Source organism: Culex quinquefasciatus, chromosome 3, assembly GCF_015732765.1.
Source record: "Culex quinquefasciatus strain JHB chromosome 3, VPISU_Cqui_1.0_pri_paternal, whole genome shotgun sequence".
In the NCBI taxonomy this organism is placed as follows: Eukaryota; Metazoa; Arthropoda; class Insecta; order Diptera; family Culicidae; genus Culex; species Culex quinquefasciatus.
Genome location: NC_051863.1, coordinates 124672203 through 124698816, shown reverse-complemented (window position 1 = coordinate 124698816; position 26614 = coordinate 124672203). Strand labels below are relative to the sequence as shown.

The window sequence follows — 26614 nt, the reverse complement described above, 5'->3', positions numbered from 1 at the left end:
AATTGATTTGATATTCATGAATTTGTTGGTACTTAGGTACGTTTAATAAAATTAGAAATTCCTATTCTAAGTATTTTACAGAAACGATTCGTCGAATATTCGTATCAGTTCGTTGTTGTGTTCTTTTGAAAGTATGGATAATAATACCGTGGTGTCCCTGTACGATATAACGAAGCACTATTCTGAAAACGTGATAACTGCTTTCGAGTATATTTGTAAGAATTACAACATTGCAGAACCATCACATGATCAACTCGGGGAAAAACCACAGAGGAAAAACTACGCACGTTGTTCTGTAGCTTCAAAACGAGGTATACAAAAGCCCATAGAAGAAGTTCATATTTTAAGTAATCTAACGACAATCGGTTACATAGTGATTTTGATTTAGAAGAATTTATCGTGGAAAACGTAAATTTTGCAAGTGGATCAACAAAAACGTGGACGAGAATCCATACAATGTTCCATAAAATAAACCGTCTAAAATTCTAAAACACCGCAAAATCAAATTTTAATTGGAGGGGAGGGGGTGTTCTTCAAAGAGAGGTGGATTTTAACTCAAGAAAAAGGGGAGGGAGATTGAACGTAAATCAGAAACTTTAACATAGCATAAACCGCCATTCCGTGCATCAAATAGACAGAGCAAGAATATTAAAATTCACCACTTTAATGCATGTGGCCTCAAATATATGAAAAAATCGAAAATTAAACTTTTTTTTGGAAACATATCAAATTTCATTTGTTTTCATTATACTAAGTACAAACAACACAAAAAAGTCACAAAAAAGCAAAAAAATATTTTTGGCCGCTCGCTTAAATATGGAAATACCCCATGGTGGCACGGCCACGGAGGAAGATTCTTGGCGTGCAACCGCACCGACCGAGGACGGACGATGATGTGAGGCCACGTGCATTCTCATGCGTGACCCGAAGAAAACGAAGACCCTTGAGTCTTGACGGGTTTTGAATGATTTTCAACAATGTATTTTTGTTGTCGGTCTTTTAAAATATTTCAAATTAATATAGAAAATCGAATGAAATAAAAAAAAGACAAATTAAAACCGCCACAAAAAAAAAATCATACTTTTTTGTGGACACAACAACAATAAGTTCAACATTTGAACTTATAAATGGAATTCATCGTAGAACATTGGCTAGGTTTTTTTTTTCAAAACTCACTTAATCTTCATAAAAATTTATAATTTTTACTAACAAAAATGCTGATTATTGTTGCAGTTGCAGTTGTTGAAGTTATTTTGCTTTGTTCAGATCAATCATGCTAGCATGATACAAATCCTGGCATGGAAATCTCGTTGAGTAGTTAAATTGAAAGTTTTGACAACCCTGTCTCAAAATTCATCCACCTAAGTAAGTAAAAAAGTAGCCAGATAATTAGTTTTGAAGAAAATTATGTCCTTGGCAATCCTCCATGTATGATTGAGTTGTTGAAAATTCTTCCCAATACGTCATGATGTTTGAAATCTGGATACTTTTTGAAAACTGATTTATTTATCGTCATTATACTCGAGGAGGCATGAGCCATGTTTGACGGGCTTCGAAGCAAAAAATCGCAAAAATCAATTTCAACAAATTTTTGATGTTTAAAATGCAATAAAAAGAAGGAACTCATTAAATATAAAATAAATTAAGGACTGTTTCATGGGACTTTGCCAATGTTTTAAAAATTGATTTTTTTTCTGGGGTCAACTTTGTCTGTGTTTTCCACTCACATCTTATCATCTTTCATTTGCGCCTAAGACAACTAAAATGGAGCATAGTTATGGTTTTTTATTATTAATGGGAAACAATTTATTTTTTTTTCAAAAAGCGAAGTGTTTTTTTTGTTTTATTATAACATTAATATGGAACTGCTGAATAAGTACACAGTAAAATAAAGTTGAATTTAAAAGGTTGATAAATTAATCATTTTTTAAAATCAAAATCTGTCACCATTTCCTTATGAATATTACCATAATTTTTTTTCTGTGTAAGCATTAACTTTTGTAATGTCCCAGACTATGCCTCTACGCAATTTTTCCACCATTTAAATAACAATAATATCACTTTAAAGCAAAAAATGTGAAAACATGCAAAAAAAATTAAAAAGTGGCTACAAAAACACGAAAAAAATAGGTAGGCAAAAAATGATAGGATGTGGTAGCATAAACCAAATACTATCAGTAATAAACATAAAATAAACATGATAATCGCAAACACAAATACTGAGGAGCAATTCCAGCTCAAATCAGGAATTTTTTGGTACTTTTGTACCCGACCCTCTCCGATTTCAATGAAACTTTTTAGACATGTTATCTTAGGCCCATATAAGCCATTTTTGTGTATATGGAGCCAATTGTACTCGAAAATAACATTTGAGAAGGGGGTAGGCTAATTAAATATTTTTGTATTTAATAATTTCAAAATTACTCTATCTCGATGCCGTTGCATCGTACCAAAAATTGGTGAAAGACAAACTTGTAGGAAATTAGACGAGCTTTCCTGTAAAAATACACTGAAATAAAAATACACGCCACTTCTATGATATTTTTCAATTTTTATGTTTAAAAGTAAAATTTAAAGGTGATGTCACGATTTTTTTTTGGCAATTTGTCTCTCCTAAAAGAGTACAAAAATCATTTACTAAAACTGTTTTTTTGAGAAGTTGTCTAAACGTCAAAATTTTTAAAATCTGATAGTGAGAATCGATTCCCCAGACAATTTTACATAAAATTCTCTATATTGACCATTGTTCTATGTCCAATCCTTGTGAAGATACAGCGGTTTTAAAAATAAAAACTAACCTTATCCACCTATGGTGTTGTTGCCTTCCTCACTTTTTACCAACATTTGGTGATATGATGGGTTTGGACACAAATTCTATCTATCTTCTATACAAATACAAAATTTCGACGGTTTTGTTCGAACGCGAATCAATTCAACACGGCACGTCCGATCGAGGTGCTCTTTGTTGCGTTGGGTTCGTATGGAAAGTTCGTGAGTGCCAAAAAGTTACAACCGATTCCGGAAAATTTGCAGATTGTATGGGATAGGTTAAAATTAAGTTTTGATCACAGGAGGCTGAATAAGCAAAAAAGTCAAAAACGTCAACAAACGAAAAAAAGGCAGAACGAACTTTGACAGGTAAGGCTTGTATCTCAATAAAAAAATACACAAATGTCACTAAAGCGGTCATAACTTGAGACTGAGCGTTGTCAGATCTTCAATGTTTTGGACTCATTAGAAAGGTCTTTTGATTACCTAACCAACGATCTGTCGGAAGATGGATCCGGACATAGTTTACATACATTTAAGTGAGATCTGGCATCAAAAAAGTACATAAACATCACTTAAGTGGTCATAACTTGAGACAGGGTTGCCAGAACTTCAATGTTTTAGACTCGTTGGAAAGGTCTTTTGATAACCTAACCAACGACGGGTGGAGTGAGGGGTCTGGATATAGTTTACATGCATTTATGTGAGATCCGATTTGCAACTCTGACACTTTTTTATACGTAACTTTTGAACTAATTATCGGATCTTCAAACAATTCAATAGTGCAGTATGGGGCACCAAACCGGATCGAATGCAACTTATTTGACTCAAATCGGATCAGCCAGTGCCGAGAAAACGTAGCAAGAATTTTTAGCACCAAGGGGAATACGCACACACATACACACACACACACACAGACATTTGTTTAGTTTTGGATTCTGAGTCGATAGGTATACATGAATATAGGTCTACGAGCTGTTTTTCAAAAGTTCATTTTTCGAGCAGGATTATAGCCTTACCTCAGTGAGGAAGACAAAATGTTGAAAAAATAGGTATTTTGGCGGTTTTTGGCAATTTTTATACGACAGACTTGATTTTTCAGTCTCGGAAATATTTTTACCGGAAAGTTCGTCCAATTTCCCATAAGTTTGCCTTTGACAGCATTTGAATTGAACCTAGATACTAAATATGCTTACGTAAATATTAAAACGAGTCAAATTAAAAAGCTGTCAAAGGCAAACTTATGGGAAATTGGACGAACTTTCCGCTAAAAATATTTCCGAGACTGAAAAATCAAGTCTGTCTTATAGAGTTTAGTTTTGAAATAGATGTCCACTAGAGTGTAACAAAAATGACTTTTTGGCGGGCATACAGGGGTTTGTTCCGGTGGGCATACTGAGCCCATATCCAAAATATTAGCTTGATTGGACGCAACAGGAGCTGGCGCTTTGCATTTTAATGTTAAATGGGATTTTACCCGTAAAAATTATTATTCAAAAATCTCAATTTGTCATTTTTGTTACACTCTAATGTCCACGTACCAATAAATTCCCCTAAATATTTTTGAAACTTCTTGCATCGTTTTCTACAAAGATAATAAAGTTTTTTGTTCAAAAGTTCAGTTCAAAATAACCTTCGAAATATTTTTTGTTTTATCGAGATAAGGATTTATTCGAGAAACAATAAAAAATCATAACTAAATTGTAAAAATGACTTATAATAAATGTCCTCAAGCATTCCATTCTTTTCGGGACATCCTGGTTCGTTCCCAGGACAAACGTGTGTGTGTGTGCGTGTGCAAGGCGCAAATCAGTTGGCCGGGCTCGTACAATTTGGATGGACCATTAAGTTGCGTAATCGTAATTAATTTGGATTCAATTTGAGGGGATGCTACTTTACACTTGGCTGGACTGCTTGGGACGAGATCGGAAGTGCAGTCAGCTCAAACGGTGTGGCGGTGGCGAATTGATTAATGATTGTCCACAGGCTAGTTGCTGGAGGGAGGCTGTGTGGAATTTGCATCCTATAATTATGAGGATGTTTGTTGATGGCAAAGCACCATAATGAACCAGGTTCGGAATGTGTTCGTTGGATCCAAATTGCTAGGACGTGTTAATTTGTAAATGAAATTCAATTCTTGAACAAATTTCAACAGGCAGTTATAGCATTATGCAACAATTTAAAACTTTTTCCGAGGCAATTATCACGTTGTGATTCCAGCTAAAACATGCCTACAATGTGCCTTCATACAGCGTCCACGTCGCTTTAATTAGATAATAATAATTATTTTACAAATTTTCACGGAATTTTAATTAATGTTCCGTCTCGTACCAGCAACAGCCACTTGCAGAGCCCAGATAGGGCACTTTTGTCGCTTCTAGTGTCCATTTTGGAGTCCACACCTAGACCAGATGTGGACGGAGCCAACTTGCCGAGGGCGCAGGACTTTAATTATGATGTGTGAGTTTGGCCAACGTGGATGCTCCAGGCACGTGGCGGTGGGCAGCGAATCCAATTAAATGAATACTTACAATTACGGGATTGGTCATTTCGGGACCGAGCCCTGGGATGGCTTTTAGTGGATGTGAAAATGTGGTCTTGTATTTTTTGAGGGAGAAAATTTCATACAACAAATTTAATTTATTTGACTACAGTTAGTGTTGTTTGAATTTGGGTTGCTCTAATTTTCTGTAAGCTGCTTTGAGAGTTTTGTAATATATTTTTTCAAATATCCACAAATTCACTACTCTAGAAATCCATGAAGTTTCCACCAATTAAAAAAATATCGTTTTTTAACAATTAAATTTGGTTATTCATCAGAAGTATTTTTCAATATTCTGACTAACGATGATTTACGTTTCTTCCTTTAATTCCAGAATGTACCCACCCGATGGCGAAAGTTAGCCATCTTCCAATGAGGCGCTACCCATCGACGACGACGACAGGAACTTCAACGGACCAACAGAACCAGCAGCAGTCCCAGGGCTCGACCAATGTAGACACCATTAATTTTTACCCACCGGCCAACGCTAGTCAACAGCAACGGGTAAGCGCCTTTAAATTATTATGCTGGAATGCCGACAAATTTGCCGATCGGAAAAATTACCCACCTGAAAATTTCATCCCAAATTTATGAAAAATACGAACGGAATTTCGGTTGGAATTTTCATCGCATCGTGAAACGCATTTTCCGCACCTTGATCGGAGAAGGAGAAAAAAGGAGCCTCGATAAATTCTCGCGAGATGGCGCTGATTTGTTGCAAAGTTTAAACTGCCGAAAAAAATAAGGGGAGGGGGGGGGGGGGCTGGAGGCATCGATACGTTTACTGCCAACTGCTGAAGAAGGGTTGGGGAGAAAATTCTGAGGAAAAATATTGAACCCGTGTCTGTTTCAAACAGATAAAACAGCTCTTGGGGTACGTGTCCTATCGAAATCGCAATTTGTTTTCGATATTTTTTTTCGATCTGGAGTTCTTGGGAAAAGACAGAATTTACCCTTTGGCGCATGCACAGTTCAGTAATGAGTTTGAGATGAATCGGTGCGGTAGTTCAAGTGAAAGCTTACAATTTTGTATGAGAGTCGAAATTGTTAAAAAAAGAGAAAAAAAACTAATGAAATAAATGAAGTAGATTTTAGAATTAAAATGCAGTTTTTTTGCAAAAAAATATGTTAAACAAGAAAATTCTACATTGTCTACATAAAATGTTGCATGCTTAATTAATCTTTAGATGGATGGCGACTTCCTAGTTGTATTGTTAATTTGATTTCGGTAAACCACGGTGGATGGTCTTGAAACAATTCGATCTGTCAAAAATCCACCAAAGCATCTACCACATTGATTACACAAAAAACTGGGGTAGAAAAGTATCCACTGCAATTAATTTTTCAAGAAAATCCACCGTGGTTTACCAAACTCAAATTAACAATACAGCTCCTCTCATTGAACTAGAAATTTGAAGATTAAAAAAAACCGCACAATTTTTGTCTAGAAAATACAGACACCGCTTTTGAAAAAATGGCAACTCAGTACATGGCTCTTTCGGGCCATTTGAGGTTATGTAGAAAATCACCTTTTTTGTAGTCGTCTGGATAGTTTTTTAATCATAACTTTTAAACAACTAAATCAAACTTTACGATTTTCTATACCAAGCTGTGGGACCAAAAACTGGACCGAGTAGAGCACATCTGGACTAAATTCGTTCAGCCAAAGTTGATTTTTGGTCGTCATCCTCTCAGAATTGAATTAATACTCATATAGTAAAAACTGCAATTTTGAGTATTTTTTCTAATGCAGATATTTGGTGAATTTTTTGAGTGTTAACCAAAAAATAATATTGACACATTCTGTCGTGACGTTACAACGGTTTGATGTTGCTTTGTTTAGCTTTTTTGCAGAAATTTCAAAGAAAACGCCTGAATTTTTTTAACTGAGTCTTAAAGTACGCTAAACTTGTCATAAGAATTAACATTGGGCTAAGGATTTAACGTTTCAGTTGCTGTTCTACGAGTGAATAAGTAGCGTGACGTTACAACGGTGCACAGTGGGCGAAATCGAACTTAATCGTATGTGGCTGGTTTCCTGGTATGAAGATTAGTGTCTCTTATGTTAAAAAAAAACCGGGAAATCGATTGGTGCTAATTTCATCCGCTGCACGAAACGGCAAATGGCCATTTTGCCCTTATTCCTCATTTTTCAACATTATTTCTTGGAAATCGCTCAGTTCTTAGAGCGGAAGCTTTATGCGGCCATCTAAAATGCACGTAACTTATTTAAAATGTCCCAGGAATTCAGTAAAAATAACCACTTGCACCGCAAAAATCATCTAGGGTCCAATTAACCCCATTTCAGCTTTAAAAGTACTTTTGGCCATTTTCAAATGTTAGGTCAGTTTTTAAAAATCTGAAAATATTTTTATTGTAAGGATTATACTATTTAACATAAGATTTACTACTTGCACTCGATAGAATCTTTGCGAAAAATTGAACACATTCGATCAATCCAGTTACATTCGAAAGGAAATTTGATCAGCTTTGGAAAAATGTTTCCTGACCACCGGAGATGTTTAAGGTTTCTGAAATTGGTTAAGAGGTGATTTTTTGCTGATTGAGGTGCCTGAAAACACGATATTTTGGTTTATTGCAGTTTATACTTGCGTCACTTGCGTCAAATGTCAAGGTTATAAATCTTTGAATGTTTGTGAAAGTTGTTTTTACACGCATTAAACTATATAAAATCCAATTACAACATCTATTTCGCCAATATATCAAGTTTTCAAATTTTCTCACTGGTATACCAACCCAGAGAATGTGTCCATTACTATCAATATGTATGAAAAATTTCCAAACATTTGATGCCCAAATTGTAAAAAATTGAAATTTTGAGTTTTTTTTTTCGTAAATGCGTAGTTTTGTGAAGATTTACAATATTTATCGAACATTTTATTACTATTGAAAAGTATTGTAAAAACTGAAGTTTTCAGTATCATGCATTATTTTAGTATTTAACGGTGCAATCAACAAGAGCGTTTGCAACTAGATTTTCGTTACAGATATTTAGTACTTTCAAAACTACAGGAACTATTGATATATTTTTTATTCATCTCCTAAGCTGCCCATGTTCGCATAAATGTCCCATATGCAAAAACAGCAAGCTGAGAAAAACGCAAGGAAAGTTTGTCCCACACATAAGGCTACGTGTTAAGTTTTCATGTAAAAACAGGATTTCCTCCTGATTTATGGAACAAAGTACCGGATGTTATGGGCTCCCTGGGCTTTGTCATAATGAGTGTCATAGGTTTGATGCTTGTTTGGCAAAGAGTATGATTTGATTCGATGTGGAATTAAAATCGAAGTTTTCAGTATATTGCTGAAGCTTCCATTTTTACACATGGACACCACTTCATGCTGCGAGAACCCACTTTGGCGTAGTCTCAGGGCTTAATCGATGGCCGGTAAGCTGTCATCGAGACAAGGAGGTTCTCTGATAGTGGAAATATCACATTTGTACAATGAACCGCTACATATGTGATTTTTCCCTATCTTAACCCTTTCGAGCCTGATGGGTCATATATGACCCAAATATCAAAATTTTCAAAATTAGCCTATAATTTTCGTATGGTCATAACAATCATTTACCCATCATTGACTAAAAAATATTTTTTTGAAAATTCAGGCCTGAATGGGTTAATGTGGGTGTCAGGTTAGGATGCGGGTTTTAAAAAAATAGTGTTTGTAGAATTTAGGATTTTAACTATAAATATCAACTTTTTATACTTTGCCTTTAGTTATTTAGGGACAAAATTAGTAACAGTGAATTTAGTAATTCTATCAGAATCGGTGATTTTCATTCAAGTAGCATAAAAACCATTCTGATTTGTCAAAATTTCCATGGAGTCTCGATCAATCAATAGTGAAATGATATCGGACTAAATTCGTTGATCTGTTGAACTAACGGTTGTCGGATTATGATTGTATCGACCATTGTTGCGTATCGAGGATCTACTGGAATTCTGATGAACAAATGGTCGTCTCTTTTTCAATTCACGACTTGTAAAATATTAACTTTTATTTTTTTTTTTTGTTTTTTTTTTAAAAGATGCCAGACAGGTTTTAACCCTTTCAAGCCTGAATTTAAAAAAAAATATTTTTTTAGTTAATGATGGGAAAATGATTCTTACGACCATACGAAAATTGTAGGCTAGTTTTGGAAATTTTCATTTTTGGGTCATATATGACCCTTCAGGCCTGAATGGGTTAAAAGAAACTTTTTTTTTTGGTTAATAATTAAAATGTCGGGGATTTGAGATAAGAGTAGCTTTCGGATAGGTTGCTTTAAATCTTGTATTCAATTCAAGTTAGGTAGTTATCCGCAAATGAATATTTGGACTAATATGAATAATTGAACATTTTGGACTTATGAATAACACACAACTGTGCATTTATTCTAGAGTCAGATCCATACAGCGTCAGTGTTTATTTGGTCGAAGTGTACTAATTCATTGGCAGATCTGATTCTAGTTGTAATGTAAGACAAGACTACTGACGGACGTGACAGGACGAGGGCCCAGTTTAGAGGTTTCGACATCAACGATGTGCGGCTGGATCACCCTCCCAAAAAAAAAAAAAAGTACCGGATGTTATGGGCTCTTTTGAAAGAGCACACGATTTTAAACCAAACTGCATCAATAACTCAAAAGTGATGAAAATGCATATGGGACATTTATGCGATCATGGGCAGTAAGTTACTGTCTAAAAAGCGATTTACCTAATTTTACAATCAGCTTGTTGCAGGATTGGGTCCGTAAATTTGACAATTTTGAAATAAGAAGACAACAACCTCCTTGGTTGATGTGCCCCCTAACAAAAAATATTATTAGTATCGAAATGTATGTAAAATTTACGGTAATATGATAAGTTTTGAAAAAGTTGGTCGTCATCGATCATGGCCATTCATGGTCACCCGCGACAGACACGGACGACGAAACAAAGAGAAACGCAAAAAGTAACTTTTTCAAAACTTTTTTTCGTAAAGTCGCGATAACTCGTGATGTTTATAAGCAAACCCCTTATGTCTATATATCAAATTTTTTGTAATTGTCTGCTCTACAACTTTGTAGAACATTGTTATACTCTAAAAAATAACCCTGCAAAATTAGAAAAAAACACGAAATTTTAAAATGAAAAATTTTGTTCTAAATGAAAAAATGACCCTTCTGGGACAATGTAGATTCGAAAAGTACATTAAATTTCCCATAAAATGACATGTTCCAAAATTTTTTACAGTCGAGTAACGGAAAATGGGAGAATTTTTAAAACTTTTTTAGTGTTTTTTTCGATGAAAAATACGTTTATTCGGAATTCTGAGTACGCCATCAAATCGGGCGTCTAATTTTACATAAAAGTCCCTTTGACACCAAATTTCTATCTCATCACCGTTTCAGGCTGCAAATTGTTGAAAAACACCTCTTTTTTCGCATGTTCAAAAATGGAAGGGGTCGTACCGCTCCTCCGTTACGAGATATCAAAAAACGGACCTCGGTTTCGTGATCAGGGACAAAAGTTACCCCTTAGGACAAAGTTTCACGCAAATCGAAGAGGGGTCGGGGCAACTTTTCCCGATTTCGTGTGAGTTGGTAGAGAATTACCCTATTGTAAAAACTGAAATTTTGAGTATTGTTCCGAAAATACGTAGAATTGTGATTTTTTTTTGTATTTTAAAAAATGTGTGCTATAACTTTTTAAATGTATAAAAAAAATCTGAATGATTTGATATTTATTTTGCAGCAACAATAATTTCGATTATTTTTCGAGAAACATTGCATTTTCAAAATACAGGCAAAAATACGTTTTTTGTGATTGCATCGGATGGCTGACTTCATCCCGATTCCAAAACAAGACAATTTTTAGAAGTTTGGAAATAAAAAAAAAAAACAAAAAATGAAATAACAAGCCATTGTCTCAACATTTGAATGCAGAAAGTGTTTTAAAATGCATTTACACTAGTTCAGTTGTTTTGCTATCATTACTTTTCAAAAAGAAAAATGTGTTGACGAAAACAAAAAAGTAGCGAAAAAACTGTTTGTCATCAAAAATTTTCAAAAACTCAAGAGATGTTTAAATCAACCCAAACATGCTAAAAATGACTTTAAACGCAAAGGAATGCATTTTAAAGCAATTTCAGCTGATTACACATAAATTTCCATTGAAATTTTTTAGTTTTTTGAAAAATAAAATAAAATGAAAAAAAATTATTGGTTGGCAGGATTTTTGAATCCATTCTTTCTTTTTTTAAATAAAAATCAACGTTACAAATTTAGAGTTTCCGAAAAGGATTTTTTTAAATGTTTGCTTTTTGGATGTTTTTGAAACAGTCAGGGACAATGCTTGAAAAGGGATCTATCACTAAACGGGACTGCACGATATTTGATAGAACTTTCTGTCAGCGATCATTTCCCAAAACGATATAGAGTTATCTAAGGCCGAGCTCACGCACACTAGCACACCATTTGTTTTGCTGGGTGGTACAAAATTTAACCTCAATCTGTTTCGTGTACGTACACGCAATACATGCGCACGTAGATAACTCTATTGGATCGCTGACACACAACGCCTATCATGACCGTCATTGCTTGGCGACAATCAGTGAACGTAAACACGAAGACGAAACGAACGAAAAATGAGCACCACTCAAGCAGCCGCCCGAACGAGACAACGTGCTTTTTCTCTTTCTCTCGTTTTTGTCTCTCTCTTCCTAGTGTATGCTGCGTGGTGACAGAAATCATATGATTGCTATCATTGGAGAGATGATCGGAATCTCGGTACACCCTTACCAAAAATCATGATTTTTGGTAAGGGTGTAGAATGTCAAACGATCGCTCTCTGGTCGATTTTTCTGCTGGAGGGAAGTCAATGATTGTGTGAGTGACTTTGCGTAGCACTCTTTCCTTTGTGTGTGAAACGAACGAAAGCAGAATGTAAAAATCAGGTTGTCGTGGTGAAGACGATTGGAGTGCTCTGTCAGCTATCACAAACATAGTCGAAATTTCGCAAGCCCTGGTCAGGGATATCGGAAAAACACAAAAAAAAAAACAAAAAAAAAACGGAAATTTTGCTCATTAAATAATTTTGAACAAAAAAAAACATAAGAAATCAATAACATTAAAACTTGGCAAGATTTTTTTCTACAGAGCAGAAAAATCATTTTAATAGGGTCATTTGACCTCTGAATATGAGTAATTTTGCCACCTTTCTGGTGTAATGTCACTTTTTCAAACTAAATTGAGGTAGAATCACAACATAAAATAGTTAATTTTCAACCTTCCAAAATCACACCTACCAAATTTACATAATTTTTACTGTGTATTACCAAATGAGACATTTTACATCATTGGATCGTCCATACAAGTTTACAAACAATGTTGGCATCTTGCCAAGGTTTATCCAAATAGGCTTTTAATAAATCGGTAACTTGAAAACAGATTTTTGATTGATTTCATGTCTCCAGCAATTAAACAAGTTACAATCTAACATAAATTACTCAAGTTTTTTTAGCCATAGCTCCAATTTTTTCAATCTAAATCTTAATTCATCTTTTTTTTCAAGAATTGTCCATTTTTGAGTTTGAAGAGTTGAATAAAAAGAAGGTTTTTTTTTTGATGTTGTAAGAATTCTTTACTGAGAAGTCCTAAACAATATTTACAACTTTACTAAAGACACCAAATGAATAAGGATGTCTTTTCTCAAGATACAGATTTTTGAATCAATTAATAGTTTTGTTTTTTAACCAAAACACAGAACTACAAAGAATGAATTTTAAAAATAATCACCTTCACGGAGAATTGCTTTAACGGTGCACATTGACCAGAGCTATTTTGTACAAAATTCTTTGTTGAACACAATTTTGAATTTTTAAAATTATGGGAAATATCATTATGATTTTTATTCACCAATAATATTTATAAACAACATACAAAAAAAAAGCAGACACTTCTTATCGTACTTGGTAAGCCTTGATGGTTCACTTATAATTTATCCTTCTAGCGAAATATTCGATTTTAAAACATTGCCTAATTTTTCATTGGGTCGTTGATGGAATCACATTTTAAAAGTCATCCATTTCAAAAATCTTTAACATTTCTATAAAATGATCATCAGATCCTTAGAACATAAAAAAAGTTTCCGGAAAGGTTAATTTGGAATGTATTTTTTTAAATGTTCTTTTTCAGTGGACACTTATTTTCAGCGTAACTGATGAAGTACTTAACCATCAGTGCCAAAATAATTAAGAGCACTTTTCAGATGAACACTGACACACACACGCACATAAAATTGTACAATTTTCAATCAAACTGTCCTAAGTGTGAAAGAAAAGGCTAAATTTTGATCATTTATTATCAGACATAAGAAATGTCCCACTCGTGTTGATTAATCAGACCGCGCACTGGACTCACAATCCAATGGTCACCGGTCTGAATCCCATGGTGGGCGCCCTAAAATTTATGTGTCAATTTGGATATTCGACGCCGTCGCTCCCTGCCATATTCACGTACATTTAGGAGCGTAGAGCGCCAAAGTCCTTGTAGATAAAATGAAGACACTAGTGGTTGGTATAGGGGAGAGTGGGGAGACTTGATCCCCTTTTTTGGTATCGCACATAACTCTGTCAATTTCTCACAAAATTATGATCTTTTTGCATGAATTGAAAGCTTAAACATTAAACTATGTTTGGCTGATAAGGGTATTTCATCAGATAAACTCTTCGAATCATGCCAAGTGTTTTAAAAAAATATTTTAAACCGGCATTTTCATAATGTTGGGGGTAATTTGATCCCCCTTTCAACATTTTGAAGAAATCTTAAGGAAAATGTTTTTTATTCATCCAAACTTTTAATTTTCTATGAGTTACAGCAATTTCAAATTAAACCTGTACGTTTGTGTTCAAAATATAACAAGTTTAGCATGCAAAATATTTAAAAACTTAAAATTTTCTTTTTTAGACCAAAATTGAGCATGTTTACAAAAGCTGGTAATTTTAGTTTACAAAACTTTTGAAAAATGGTTCAAACTACTAAAGAAAACTATGTACGAAAACCCAGCCCAATTATTTAATCTTGAGGCTGATTCCAGTGACTGTAAAAATGTAGGGATCATGTCTCCTTAAACGCACTTTTTTAAACAATTGATTGTAAAAATAGTATAACGATAAATTTAAGGTCAAATGCGTAAGGGTTTTGTAGTTGATATGTTTATCAAACAATTCATGTATAAACAGTATTTTTTTGAATAATTTTTGAGTGTTTTCTATACTTATCAAAACAAAGAAAAAAGATCTCTTCGAAGTTTTTTGGAGCACTTTTTAGAAAAATGTGTGTAACTCAATCTAAACTTTTTTTAATTTTTTTCTTAGTTTTCTACAATGAGTTTTAGTCTATTTTGCACAACTTTCTAGAACAAAGCTAATTGTTTTACCCACATGCTGACGAGATACAGGCTTGGGATCAAGTGTCCCCGGGGATCAAGTCTCCCCACTCTCCCCTACTAGCAATTAAGCAGTTATAATGTCAACTTCATTAAGAAATTTACAAAATAGCAAGATATCAATAAGCAAAACATACAAAAATTGAAAATTCTATTATAATGATGTTTTTAACATTAAAAAATGCTTTATAATACAAACAACCACAGAACTGTCCCCGAAAGGGTTCCCCAGTCTTAGGCCCCGCAAGCATCACTCCAGCCAGGTTGGTTTACAGTGATTACGGAGGATAAATTCCCCCAAAGCATGGCACCATACGTTACCCCGATTGAAGTTCCACTCACACTCGGCACCACCCTCTCATCATCATCCCAGCACAGTCGATTTCATCGAAATTCTGAGCTCGACGAGGAAAGGCGGTATGGGTTGGGTTGGGGATGGTTCTAATAAGACGAAACAGAACCATCAATTTTGGGCACTTTACCACCTTTTTCTCGTCTTTTCCCCTCTGGCAATCTGCAGGAGGATTTTTTTTTTTTTTGAAAAATCGGCTCAACAGATTTCGAAGAATCTCTTCGCTGAGGCGGCTACGTGTGGCATTTTGGAACAAAAAAAAATAAACCCAGAAGGAAAATGATGTTGCTCATTTTTCTGCTCAACTTTCGCAAAGGGAGAAAAAATATATGTTAGAACGGAAAAGTCGAGATAACAAGCTGTGTACCGCTGGATTGTTTTTCAACAGTGGTTTGAAAACTTATTTATTATTTTTGGCTTTCGCTCGGAACAAACAGGGGGATTTGCTTCAGTGTTTGATTTTGTTATAAATGTTCTTAGAAAATCATGGTCTGTACATGTTTGCTTCTATTTTTTTAACCTTTTGCGGATAATCTTCCTCGTGTTTATTTTTTTAAGAAATAAAATTACAATTTTTTGAAAGAATTTGTCACATTCATAAAAAATAAATTTGTAATGTCAAATCTGCACTTTGTCAAAAATGAGTGCATGAATTTCGTTCGTGTTTAAAATGAGCTATAATTTCTGTAAAAAAGACATAATTATTAATGCGAAGTAATCAAAGTTATGCTAAGGGAGCGGCCGTGGCTGACTGGTTACGGTGTTCGCTTTGTAAGCGAATGGTCCTGGGTTCGATTCCCATCTGCTCCCAACGAGAAAGTATAGGAAATATAAATCTTGAAACTCTGAACATGTACGAAAAATCAAAGTCGCTCGAGTCGGGGTTCGATCCCCCCGTCCTTTGGATTGGTAAGCAAAAATGCTAACCACTAGGCCATCGCGACTTGGTGAGCTATGACTGGAATTAGGAATACTGTTACCACCATCAACTATATACGCGCTGGGTCCTTGTCCATTTGACAAGGGTTCGGAAGTTCTAAATAACGTTTGAATCCGATTGGTCCAAACGTTCTTCAGGGCGGGGCTTGTCGACAAAGCTGAAGTACCTCGCGCTCGGCTAGCCAGCGTAGAAATGGGTCACCGAAGCTCGGCAGAGCTAACACCTTCCAAATGCCTATGCGAGTTATTTGCATGTATAGAATGAGAGCTAAAAATACATGGAAACAACTCAATTTGTAAGAAGCGACCGCGTGGTCCCATTTGGTTGGTTGCACACACACACACACACACACAGTAATCAAAGTTATGCTAAACGTTGCATATAAATACACCACCTTATTAAAAAATTTCCCCGAAATCTCCCTAACGAGTTGCACATTGTTGGAACTTTTCAAATTAAAAACCCGCAACGTGTCGTTTGTTGTGGGTAAATGTTCCCGTGAACTCAATTGCAAGTTCTTCACGCGGAAGTCAGCGCAAGAAACTACCCCAAGTTCTGGTAGAGGGCAAAAAAAAAACGTTTCCATTCACAGAATGCGCGAAAACTTTCCCATTCATGATGTTTCCACTTTTGTTCGACAGAACACACACAGAAGTGATTTCATTATGATAGAGAATGGCATCCACCCCACCCACGCAATCAGTTAGTGTGCGAAATATTTCAATTAAAATTGCGCTTTCTCGTTGCACATATTTCCCTCTTGAAAAATGCAGTTTTTTTTGTTGCTCTTGCATCAAACAAAGCACATCCTTAATGTCAAATGGAAATGAAGAGCTGAAAAAAAGTCGCTTGGGAAAAGCGCTGCTGGATGGTTCGATTATCTCTTGCTTTCCCTACCGTATTTTTTTTTTTGGGTTAGTTCGATGGAAAACGAATCTCGAGCAGGAAACGTGTTTCGGCAAAGTTTTCCACGGAATACATCCCACGATATACACACACACACACACTCTCCGGTGGGCACGGAAGCAGGTACCACCGTGGTGGTTGGAGATTATTTCGAACAACGAAGTCCTGGAGCTGATAGCCTGAAACTGATGGGACATTGGCAATGGAACTCTGTGGGAAAAGGAGAAGTGGGTATATTTTGGTAGTTTTTTTTTTAATAATTCATTATTAAACCAGAGAATGAAAATGTAAATGAAATGGAAAAATATTACTTGCATTCATGAATATGCATATTTTTTAATAAAAAAGCAAATTTCATCAAAAACTTGAAAAAAATAAGATTTTTTGTACTAAAGGCTGATAATTTGAAAAACATTTCTGAGCAATTCTCTAAGATTCCGGCAGCTAAAACTTTTTTGGTGCCTTCGGTATGCCCAAAGAAACCATTTTGCATCATTAGTTTGTCCACATAATTTTTAATAGAAATTTGGCAGCTTTGAACTTTTTTTGAAATAAGTCACAGTTTTTATTTTTTTAATTAATGCACATACCTACCAATTTTTGAAAAAAAAAAAATGTTTGGAAAGCTGAGAAAATTCTCTATATTTTGCTTTTTAAACTTTGTTGACACGGCCTTTAGTTGCTAAGATAATGCAATGCAAAGGTTTAAAAACAGGAAAATTGATGTTTTCCAAGTATCACCCAAACAACCCACCATTTTCTAAAGTCGATATCTCAGCAACCAATGCACAGTGGTCTGAGAAGTGAAATTAGCAGGAAAAAAATTATTGCTGCTTCGGGGAATCATTTTTGAGCTTTGGTTTCAATGAAACATTTTTTTTCTCCTTGCAGCAATTTCTAGAGTTTTGTGTCAATCGTGCTAGGCCAAGATTTTTTCATCACACTGCTTTGCAGGACTGAGAACTGTCAACTTTGCGCACTTTGCACCGTGCTAGAGTGCTGTGGGATAATTTTCATCACAGTTGGCAAACCGAATTTTCATCACACCATCAAAACAAAACAAGTGCTATGCATCGACTTCTGACAATCTAGTCATCAAGCTGTGGTGGCAGTTAAGTCATTGTGATGGTCTGTTAAAGGTTCTTGGATCGATTCTTGTAGTTGACACTTTTCGGTTTTTTTACGGGTTATTTTTTCTAATAAGCTCGAAGGCATAATTATATCGGCCATCTTGTAACCGTTGGTCACAGTTCTTGAACGAACCTTTACTTTTAACATAATTCCTCAACCTATAACACTACAACCTACACTAGCAGCGAAGGGATTTGCGTACCACTGCAATTAAGACAGGCTCGACAGCGCTGCGTCGAAACTGCATCAAAAATGGGTGGGATTGGAAAATGGTGGAGTTTCCTTCCGGAAAAGATTAGGAGGGAGAAGTGGAATTTTATCACCGATTGCAAAAATCGGAATCTTTTGCCATTCAGGCGTCTGTGTGGTTAGTCAAATGTCCCAGTGTCAGTCCCGTTTTCGTACTGGTCACGCTCTGCAACCCGGAAAAGGAAGCGCCCCGGCGGAAGTCAATAATCGGCAGGACCTCGACAACCCACGGTTTTTGGTCGGTCCAGGCCTGTGAGTGCGTAGGGGCCATTGCCTGCATCAAAACGTCCACCATACATCTCCACCTCTGGCGGATCATCTTCATATCTGGCGTGGACCATCTTCACCTCGTGGACCATCTTCACCTCGTGGACCATCATCGTCAAGGAGGTTCCCCTCTCGGTTCAACCGGATCAGCCAGGTGCTGGATTGACCGATACCGTCACTGAGGGAAGACGCCTAGCCGCGCGGAAGTCCAGCAACACCCGCTCGACATCCGGCAGCGGAATCCTGCCCGAAGCAGCAACAACAGCCATCAGCCGTTATTTGACTCCAAAGATCCACTGTAAGCCAAGATGCCGGCGCAACACCACTGCATCCCGGCACCAAAGACCGCAATTCCACAGTCGGAACAAGACGGTCCGAAACACTTTCTCTGGGCTGGACGAGCTTTCTGAACTTCCAAAAATAAATAAATAAACAGCCTGCCATAGCAACGGATATCTTCGTCATGACTGTGAAGAAAAATCACTGTGATGAAAAAATACTGTGATGAAAATAATTGCGCAAGACTCTAGTTAAGTGCAAAATGCGCAATACAAAATTCTTGGACTTTTGATCATGGCGATACTAGGGTTGTACTAAATTTTCTTAGTTTTTCAAAATCTATCTCCACACCCTGATGAGATAGGGACATACTATATTCGGCAGTTTTGTAGTGCTAACTTTTCTGAACAACTTTGCTGAAGACACAAAGTTTCTATCTCTATTCTATTCTACAGCATTTTATATGAAAAGTGTTAGGGTTACTCGTCAAAATAGTGTTTTTGTTCTATAACTTTCTTGCATTATTTTTAGAAATTTTGGTGTCATCTTAACATATTTGAAGGACTAAAAAACGCGTCTTTTGATTAAAAAACGAAGTTGCTTGCTTGCTTTGTTCAAAAGTAAGAGCAATTTTACGTCTTCAAATAAGCTTTTTTCAAATGTTTGTTTTTTTTTTTTGGTGGAAAGAAAATAACATTCTGTTTGTTGCATTTGAAAGCTTCAGACTTCTTTATGATGATGTAAAAATCTCAGGAGGATTTTTTTCGATAGCTCAAATAAAACTTGTTTAAAGAATTTTGAAAATATTGTTTTAGGCAGGGCTGTGGAGTTGGAGTCGGAGTCGGAGCCGGAGTTGGTGGGGTCGGGTCTTTTTGGGAAGCCTGGAGTCGGAGTCAGAGTCGGAGTAGTAAAAACTCGAACAGCTGGAGTCGGAGTAGTAAAAACTCGAACAGCTGGAGTCGGAGTCGGAGCCGGAGTCGGCTAAATTTTATTAGCTGGAGTCGGAGTCAGAGCCAGAGCCGAAAATTTCTGATTACTTGGAGTTGAAGTTGGAGTCGAGCTATCTTTAATTTAACAAAAAATATGTTTATTATTTATTTTTTAGTATTTGCTATAAAACAGATTTATTTCTTATATTTTTATTTTTTTTTCCAAGTTGCATGCGCGGCGATGCCATTTTAATTTTTTTTTTTTTGATCATAGTGAAGATAGTAAATGTCTTGGTGGTTTTAAGCAAATCAATGTTCTGGAAAAAGTTACGAGGTACATCAATAAATATAAATAATAATCACGCATTTTGTTAATAACTTTGTACAAAAAATTAAAAGTGTCTGAGAATGTTGATCCTTAGGCAAACTATTTTGATATTGTTGCAAATTATCGTTGAACAAATCTCAAGATTTGAGGATAGGACAGGATTTCAAGATAAATAATATCCCTGACGTAGAAAATATTTATCCTATGGATTTTTGTTTTTTATCCAATTCTAAGTTTTTTCATGTATTTCAAGGAGGCGCACGACCATTCATAAAGCTTCGTTTTAGGTGAAGATGCAAAAAGTATCGCGCGCCTCTTTTAAATATATAAAAAATAAAAAATTCAAATAAATAAAAATAATTCAGAGGTAACATATTTTCTAGGTGTGTGTGTGTGTGCAACCAACCAAACGGGACCACGTGGTCGCTTCTTACAAATTGAGTTGTTTCCATGTATTTTTAGATCTACATTCTATACATGCAAATAACTCGCATAGGCATTTGGAAGGTGTTAGCTCTGCCGAGCTTCGGTGACCCATTTCTACGATGGCTAGCCGAGCGCGAGGTACTTCAGCTTTATCGACAAGCCCCGCCCTAAAGAATGTTTGGACCAATAGGATTCAAACGTTATTTAAAACTTCCGAACCCAAAAATTTGAGGTTCAGTGAATAAATCCAAATTTACTTATCAAACTGTTCTTCTGAAAATGCCTTCAAAACTTTTCGTTATTTTTTTTTATTTATGTTTCAATAACGTCCATAACTTGTAAAACTAGAAACTTTTTTCCGGTTTTTTTTCCACATAAAGAATTTTTAAATAATTATATTTATCAATGTTTTCGAAATAATAGTAAACTAACTATTGAAATATTATAATGGGAGTCGGCTAGAGTTGGTGGGCCGGAGTTGGAGTCGGAATCGGAGTCGGTTGGATCTGAAAGCCGGAGCTGAAGTCGGAGACGGAGTCGGAGTCGCTTGAAATATGACCCGACTCCGCTGCTCTGGTTTTAGGAAAGATCGGAAAATTTCACTAATGATTCATATTTTAACATTGTAAATCGGAACATTAATTTCTGAGATGTCGACGTTAGAAAATGGTGGGTTGTTTGGGTAAGACTTAGAAAACATTAATTTTCCTGTGTTCAAACCTTTGCATGGCAATATCTGAGCAACTAAAGTCAACAAAGATTAAAAAATCAAAATATAGGGATTTTTTTCAAAAATGGGCAAACATGCGCACTAATTTAAAAAAAAATTGAAAACTGTGACTATTTTCAAAAAAGTTACTAAAAAATGGCTTTAACTTGAAAACGGTGCACTTTATCAAAATTATACTACTGTATTTTTTAATTTTAAAATTGATTTTACATCAAAAAATGAAGTTACATCATTTTTGCGACCAATATTTCGATTTTTTGAAAAAAAATCTGTACTGACTCAAAAATCCATAACTCGGTCAAAGATTTTTTGCACAACCTGGAAATTTCTGAAAAGTTGTTTAGTGTCAAAAAGTGAAATTAAAAATCATCAATTTTTTTAACCATGTATCTTTTTTTTCAGTGTTGACCTTATTCATGCCTATATTTTTGCCGAAGACACCAAATCGATCAAAAAATTCCTTCAAATCATACAGATTTTTGAATTTTCATACATCATTTTTGTATGGGCAGCTGCCAAATTTGTATGGAAAATTATGTGGACAAACTAATGATGCAAAATGGCTTCTTTGGGCATACCGAAGGCACAAAAAAAGTTTCAGCCGGGGAAAAATACTCAAAATAAATTAATAAAAAAGACCGATTAAGTAGAGAATTGCTCAACAGCTTCCATAATGCCATTTCAAAATCATGTTTAGTGTTTGAAATAATAGTCAAAGTTGAGGCTATTTAACTAATTTTATGAATTACGTGGATTCCGTGAAATCGCAAAAATCACTAACCCTACCCTACATATTTTTAATGGATGTGGGATCTTTTTATGTAATAATCATAAAAAAAAATTAAAACAAAATTTACATTACAAAATCAGCACCAACTCCCCTCTATCGAATCTACATCCAGTCATTATCTTCCAAGCGGCAAAAGCTTTCATTCTCGCAGTACAGCGCAACAGAAGCGAAAAAAAAGCAGAGGAGGAAAAACTTTCCCAGCTGCACTTCCAACTCGGCTGCAACCCTCCAGGTGCGAATCGTTGTATTGTGTTTCGAAAAGAATCGAATCAGTTGCAAGCGAGACAAAAAAAAGTAGTGCCATCCACTAGAGAATTTGCTTATGGTAGGTTTGTTTTTGCTTCACAGATAAATGGACTTTACTATGTTATTGTTGAGTTTTGTTTTAAATTTAAATTTCCTATTGTTGCTTTTTCTACAAAAATGTCTTATTAAAAAAAATTTAGATTAACATTACCTGGTTCTATGTCTTGAAAATGTCCTTCAAATTCTTCCAGCCCAAGCTTGGAACCGGACTCATGCGTCAAGCAGGACACTTTTGGCCAGTTATCCTGGTCATGAAAAAGACCAAATCCACCGTCAAACGGATGTTCAACAGGGAGTGCACAGTACAAAGCCAACCCCGATTCTGCCCGGTTCTTTTCCGGGCTTGTTTGTAAAACGCACTAAATGGGATTGTCCTACCTGAAAAAAGTCTTTCGAGCTTTTCTTCGTATCCCGCTGGACCAGGTGAAGTTTTGTAGAGAATCGTCCGGAAGGACGAGAATAATGAAGGATCTTTGAGCAAATTTCGAGGTAGATTTTCTTTTTTGATAGCAAACTTGAAACTAATTTTAAAAATAAAAGCATTAAATTGAAAACGATTCAAAAAACTGTCACTGGCGATTTAATTTCAAAATCTAATAACAAAGAAAGAATCTTTACTTTCAGTAAAAAGTGCACGAACCCCAAAATTCTTACTTCTTTTAGATCAGTTCCCCAAAAAAAAGGTGGCCCAAACTTCGTGGCATGGACAGTCCAAGAAAAAAGCCCTCTCTTTGTCCGAAACCATACCGTGGATTGTTGTTTTGGGACCGGAAAAGCTCCTTTGTTTTTTCATCGTCGGTTCGGGAAGGGTTTTTTCGCCACGTTGAGCCCCACGAAACGCATATTAGCATTCTTTTGAAGGCGTTGGAGATTTTTTTCTTTTTTTTTTTTTTGTTTTGTGGAGGAAATATTTTGCATGGGTTGAAACGGATAAAAAAGAAGAAGTAGGGGATTGAAGAATTTCAATGAAGGAATTTACATCGTCCCCAGGGGATAAGGAATCTTTTTGGCGCGAAAAGAAGGGATTATTTTCTTTGGTTTAGGCTGGATTAGGTCAGTTTATGGATGCAGATTTATTTTAATTTTGAAGACACCGAAGATTTCTTCAAATTTACCTACTTTTAATTTTAAATTAGCATGCAAATATGTTGACAGTTATTTACATGAAATTCACTTCCAACCAGCTTTTCAAGTAGCATAATTTACCTCACGTGATCCACTTAACTCATCTCTCCTTTCTCCAGTTTAAGCATCCCATCTCAACCAATCGTTTCAACATGACAGAGCAGTCAATTAGGGGCGTTGGAGTGTTTCGTAACCGAAAATTGGGCCCCACACTTGCGAGGCATCGTGCCAAAGCCCAAACTGGATTCGGATGTAAATTGGCCCAACTTCCCATATAATATGTTTGATGAGAGAAAAAGAGAGGATCTTCTTCTTTCTTTCCGGCGATGTAGCTGACGATGGTTTTAGGGTGGGGGGGGGGGTGGGGGGGAAGGTGGGCAGGTTAAAAATCTTTCATATTCGAACTTTTTCCTCAGGTAGGATTTTGCAAATCACTTTGTGAGATCTTGCGAGAAAAAAGGATCGGAAGATGAACTTTATGGCGTGAAGCGTGTCGTGAAAAGTATTTGCATTTGTGTCAAAATATTATATTTGTTGAACAGTAAACATGGGCGTTGCTATGGAACTTAAAAAAAGCAGATTGTATTCATGTTGATTAAATTTTTCAATATAAAAGCCTCTAATCAATATTCTTAAAAATGTGGAGACCGTAAAGTTTTTTTTATTCTTTCAAAAATATATTTAAAAATAAGAATAATTATTAGCAATCTCAGTATGAGCAGTTCTCTCAGATTTCGGTCATTCGATTTTTTTGTATTTTTTAATCCGACTGAAACATTTTTGGTGCCTTCGGTTATGCCCAAAGAAGCCATTTTGCATCATTAGTTTGTCCATACAATTTTCCATACAAATTTGGCAGCTGGCCATACAAAAATGATGTATGAATCTGTATCTTTTGAAGGAATTTTTGATCGATTTGGAGTCTTCGGCAAAGTTGTAGGTATGGATATGGACTACACTGGAAAAAAATGATACACGGTAAAAAAAGTTTTGGTGATTTTTTATTTAACTTTTTTCACTTAAACTTGATTTGCAAAAAAACACTATTTTTAATCAGGAGGACATTAAATGCCAACTTTTCAGAAATTTCCAGGTTGTGCAAAAATTTTCTGGGCGAGTTATAAATTATTGAATCAATACTGATTTTTTCAAAAAATCGAAAAATTGGTCGCAAAAATTATTCAACTTTATTTTTCGATGATAAATCAAATTTGCAATCAAAAAGTACTACAGTGAAATTTTGATTAAGTGCACCGTTTTCAAGTTAAATCCATTTTTAGGTGACTTTTTTGAAAATAGTCGAAGTTTTTAATTTTTAAAAATTAGTGCACATGTTTCATATTTTAACATTGTAAATCGGACCATTAGTTGCTGAGATATCGACGTTAGAAAATGGTGCGTTGTTTGGGTGGGACTTAGAAAACATCAATTTTCATGTTTTTAAACCTTTGCATTGCAATATCTCAGCAACTAAGGGTTGTATTAACATAGTTCAAAAAAGAAAATATAGAGAATTTTCTCAGCTTTTCAAAAATATATTTTTCAAAAGTGAACAAACATGTGAACCTGGAAATTTCTGAAAAGTTGGCATTTGATGTCCTCTAAAACATATAAAAAAAATGAAAATAGTCTTTTTTTGCAAATCAAGTTTTAGTGACAAAAAGTTTAATAAAAAATCAGGAAATTTTTTTTACCGTGTATCATTTTTTTTCAGTGTAGTCCATATCCATACCTACAACTTTTCTGAAGACACGAAATCGATCAAAAAATTCCTTCAAAAGATACAGATTTTTGAATTTTCACATATCATTTTTGTATGGACAGTTGCCAAATTTGTATGGAAAATTATATGGACAAACTAATGATGCAAAATGGCTTCTTTGGGCACACCGAAGGCACCAAAAAAGTTTCAGTCGGAATAAAAAATACAAAAAATTTAAATTTAAGAAAAAATACCGATTTCGTAGAGAATTGCTCGTATAGAATAAGAACCGTATTTATGTTATTCTTTATCAATAAAAAATAAATAAATTATCTAGAAAATTTAATTAAGATTTAATCATATTTTTCCAAAACATACTTAATTTGCAAGAACAAAAGTAAAATTGATTAAAATCGTTTCCCTGTTACTTACAAATAATTTTTTACACGTAAATTGAGATTAAATTAAAGCGAAAATTAGTTATATAACACAATTTTCCTACAATTTTCAACTTTCAAAAATTAAGCCTTTTTTTACTGTACACGGACAGTAAATTTTTCATTCCAGCTAAAATCGGGAATTTTTCTGGTACCCTACCCTATCCGATTTCAATGAAACTTTGTAGACATGTTATCCTAGGCCTATATAAGCCATTTCTGTGTATATGGAGCCAATTGTACTCGAAAATAACATTTGAGAAGGGTATGAGTTATTTTAATATTTTTGTTTTTAGTAATTTAAATATTTCTGTATCTCGAAGCCACGGAAAAATACACGCCACTTCTATGAGATTTTTAAATTTTTAGTTTAAAAGTTATATTTTAAGATGGTGTCACGATTTTTGTTCGGCCAAAATTTTTGAGGAAATAGCCTAAGATGTTACAAAAAGAGTCACGAAAAATGCAGGATGATATGTCTCTCCGAAAAAAAAAAACAAAAATCATTTACTAAAACTGTTTTTTAAGTAGTCTAAAGATCATTTTTTTTACCGATAGTAGGAATCAATTTCCCAGACAATTTTACACAAAAGTCTCCATGTTGTCCATTTTCCTATGTCTGATCCTTGTGAAGATAAAATTGTTGAAAAATAGGTTTTTTGGTGGTTTTTGGCAATTTCTATATGACAGACTTGATTTTTCAGTCTCGTAAATATTTTCAACGGAAAGCTCGTCTAATTTCCCATAAGTTTGTCTTTTTTTTGTATTTTTTAGGAGAGAAATACCTACAAAGTTTCATTGAAATCAGAGAGGGTCGGGTACAAAATTACCAGAAAAATTCCCGATTTGAGCTGGAATTGGAAAAAAATCAAAATAAGTTTCGAGATAAAACATTTTATAGTATTTTGTTCATTTACGTAAGTAATTTTTAAAATTCACAAATATAACTTTTATTTCATTGTTCTAAAATT

At 35.0% G+C, this 26614-nt stretch overlaps 1 protein-coding gene across 1 annotated transcript in view; it reads left to right on the top strand.

Annotated features, from left to right (window-relative positions):
- LOC6047431 overlaps positions 1–26614 on the top strand; it is a 228287-nt gene that overhangs the window by 147886 nt on the left and 53787 nt on the right. Inside the window, exon 3 of the mRNA XM_038261651.1 lies at positions 5646–5815. Within this exon, the coding sequence (XP_038117579.1) occupies positions 5660–5815 (156 nt within the window). The 5' untranslated portion in view covers positions 5646–5659. The remainder of the gene's footprint in view (positions 1–5645; positions 5816–26614) is intronic.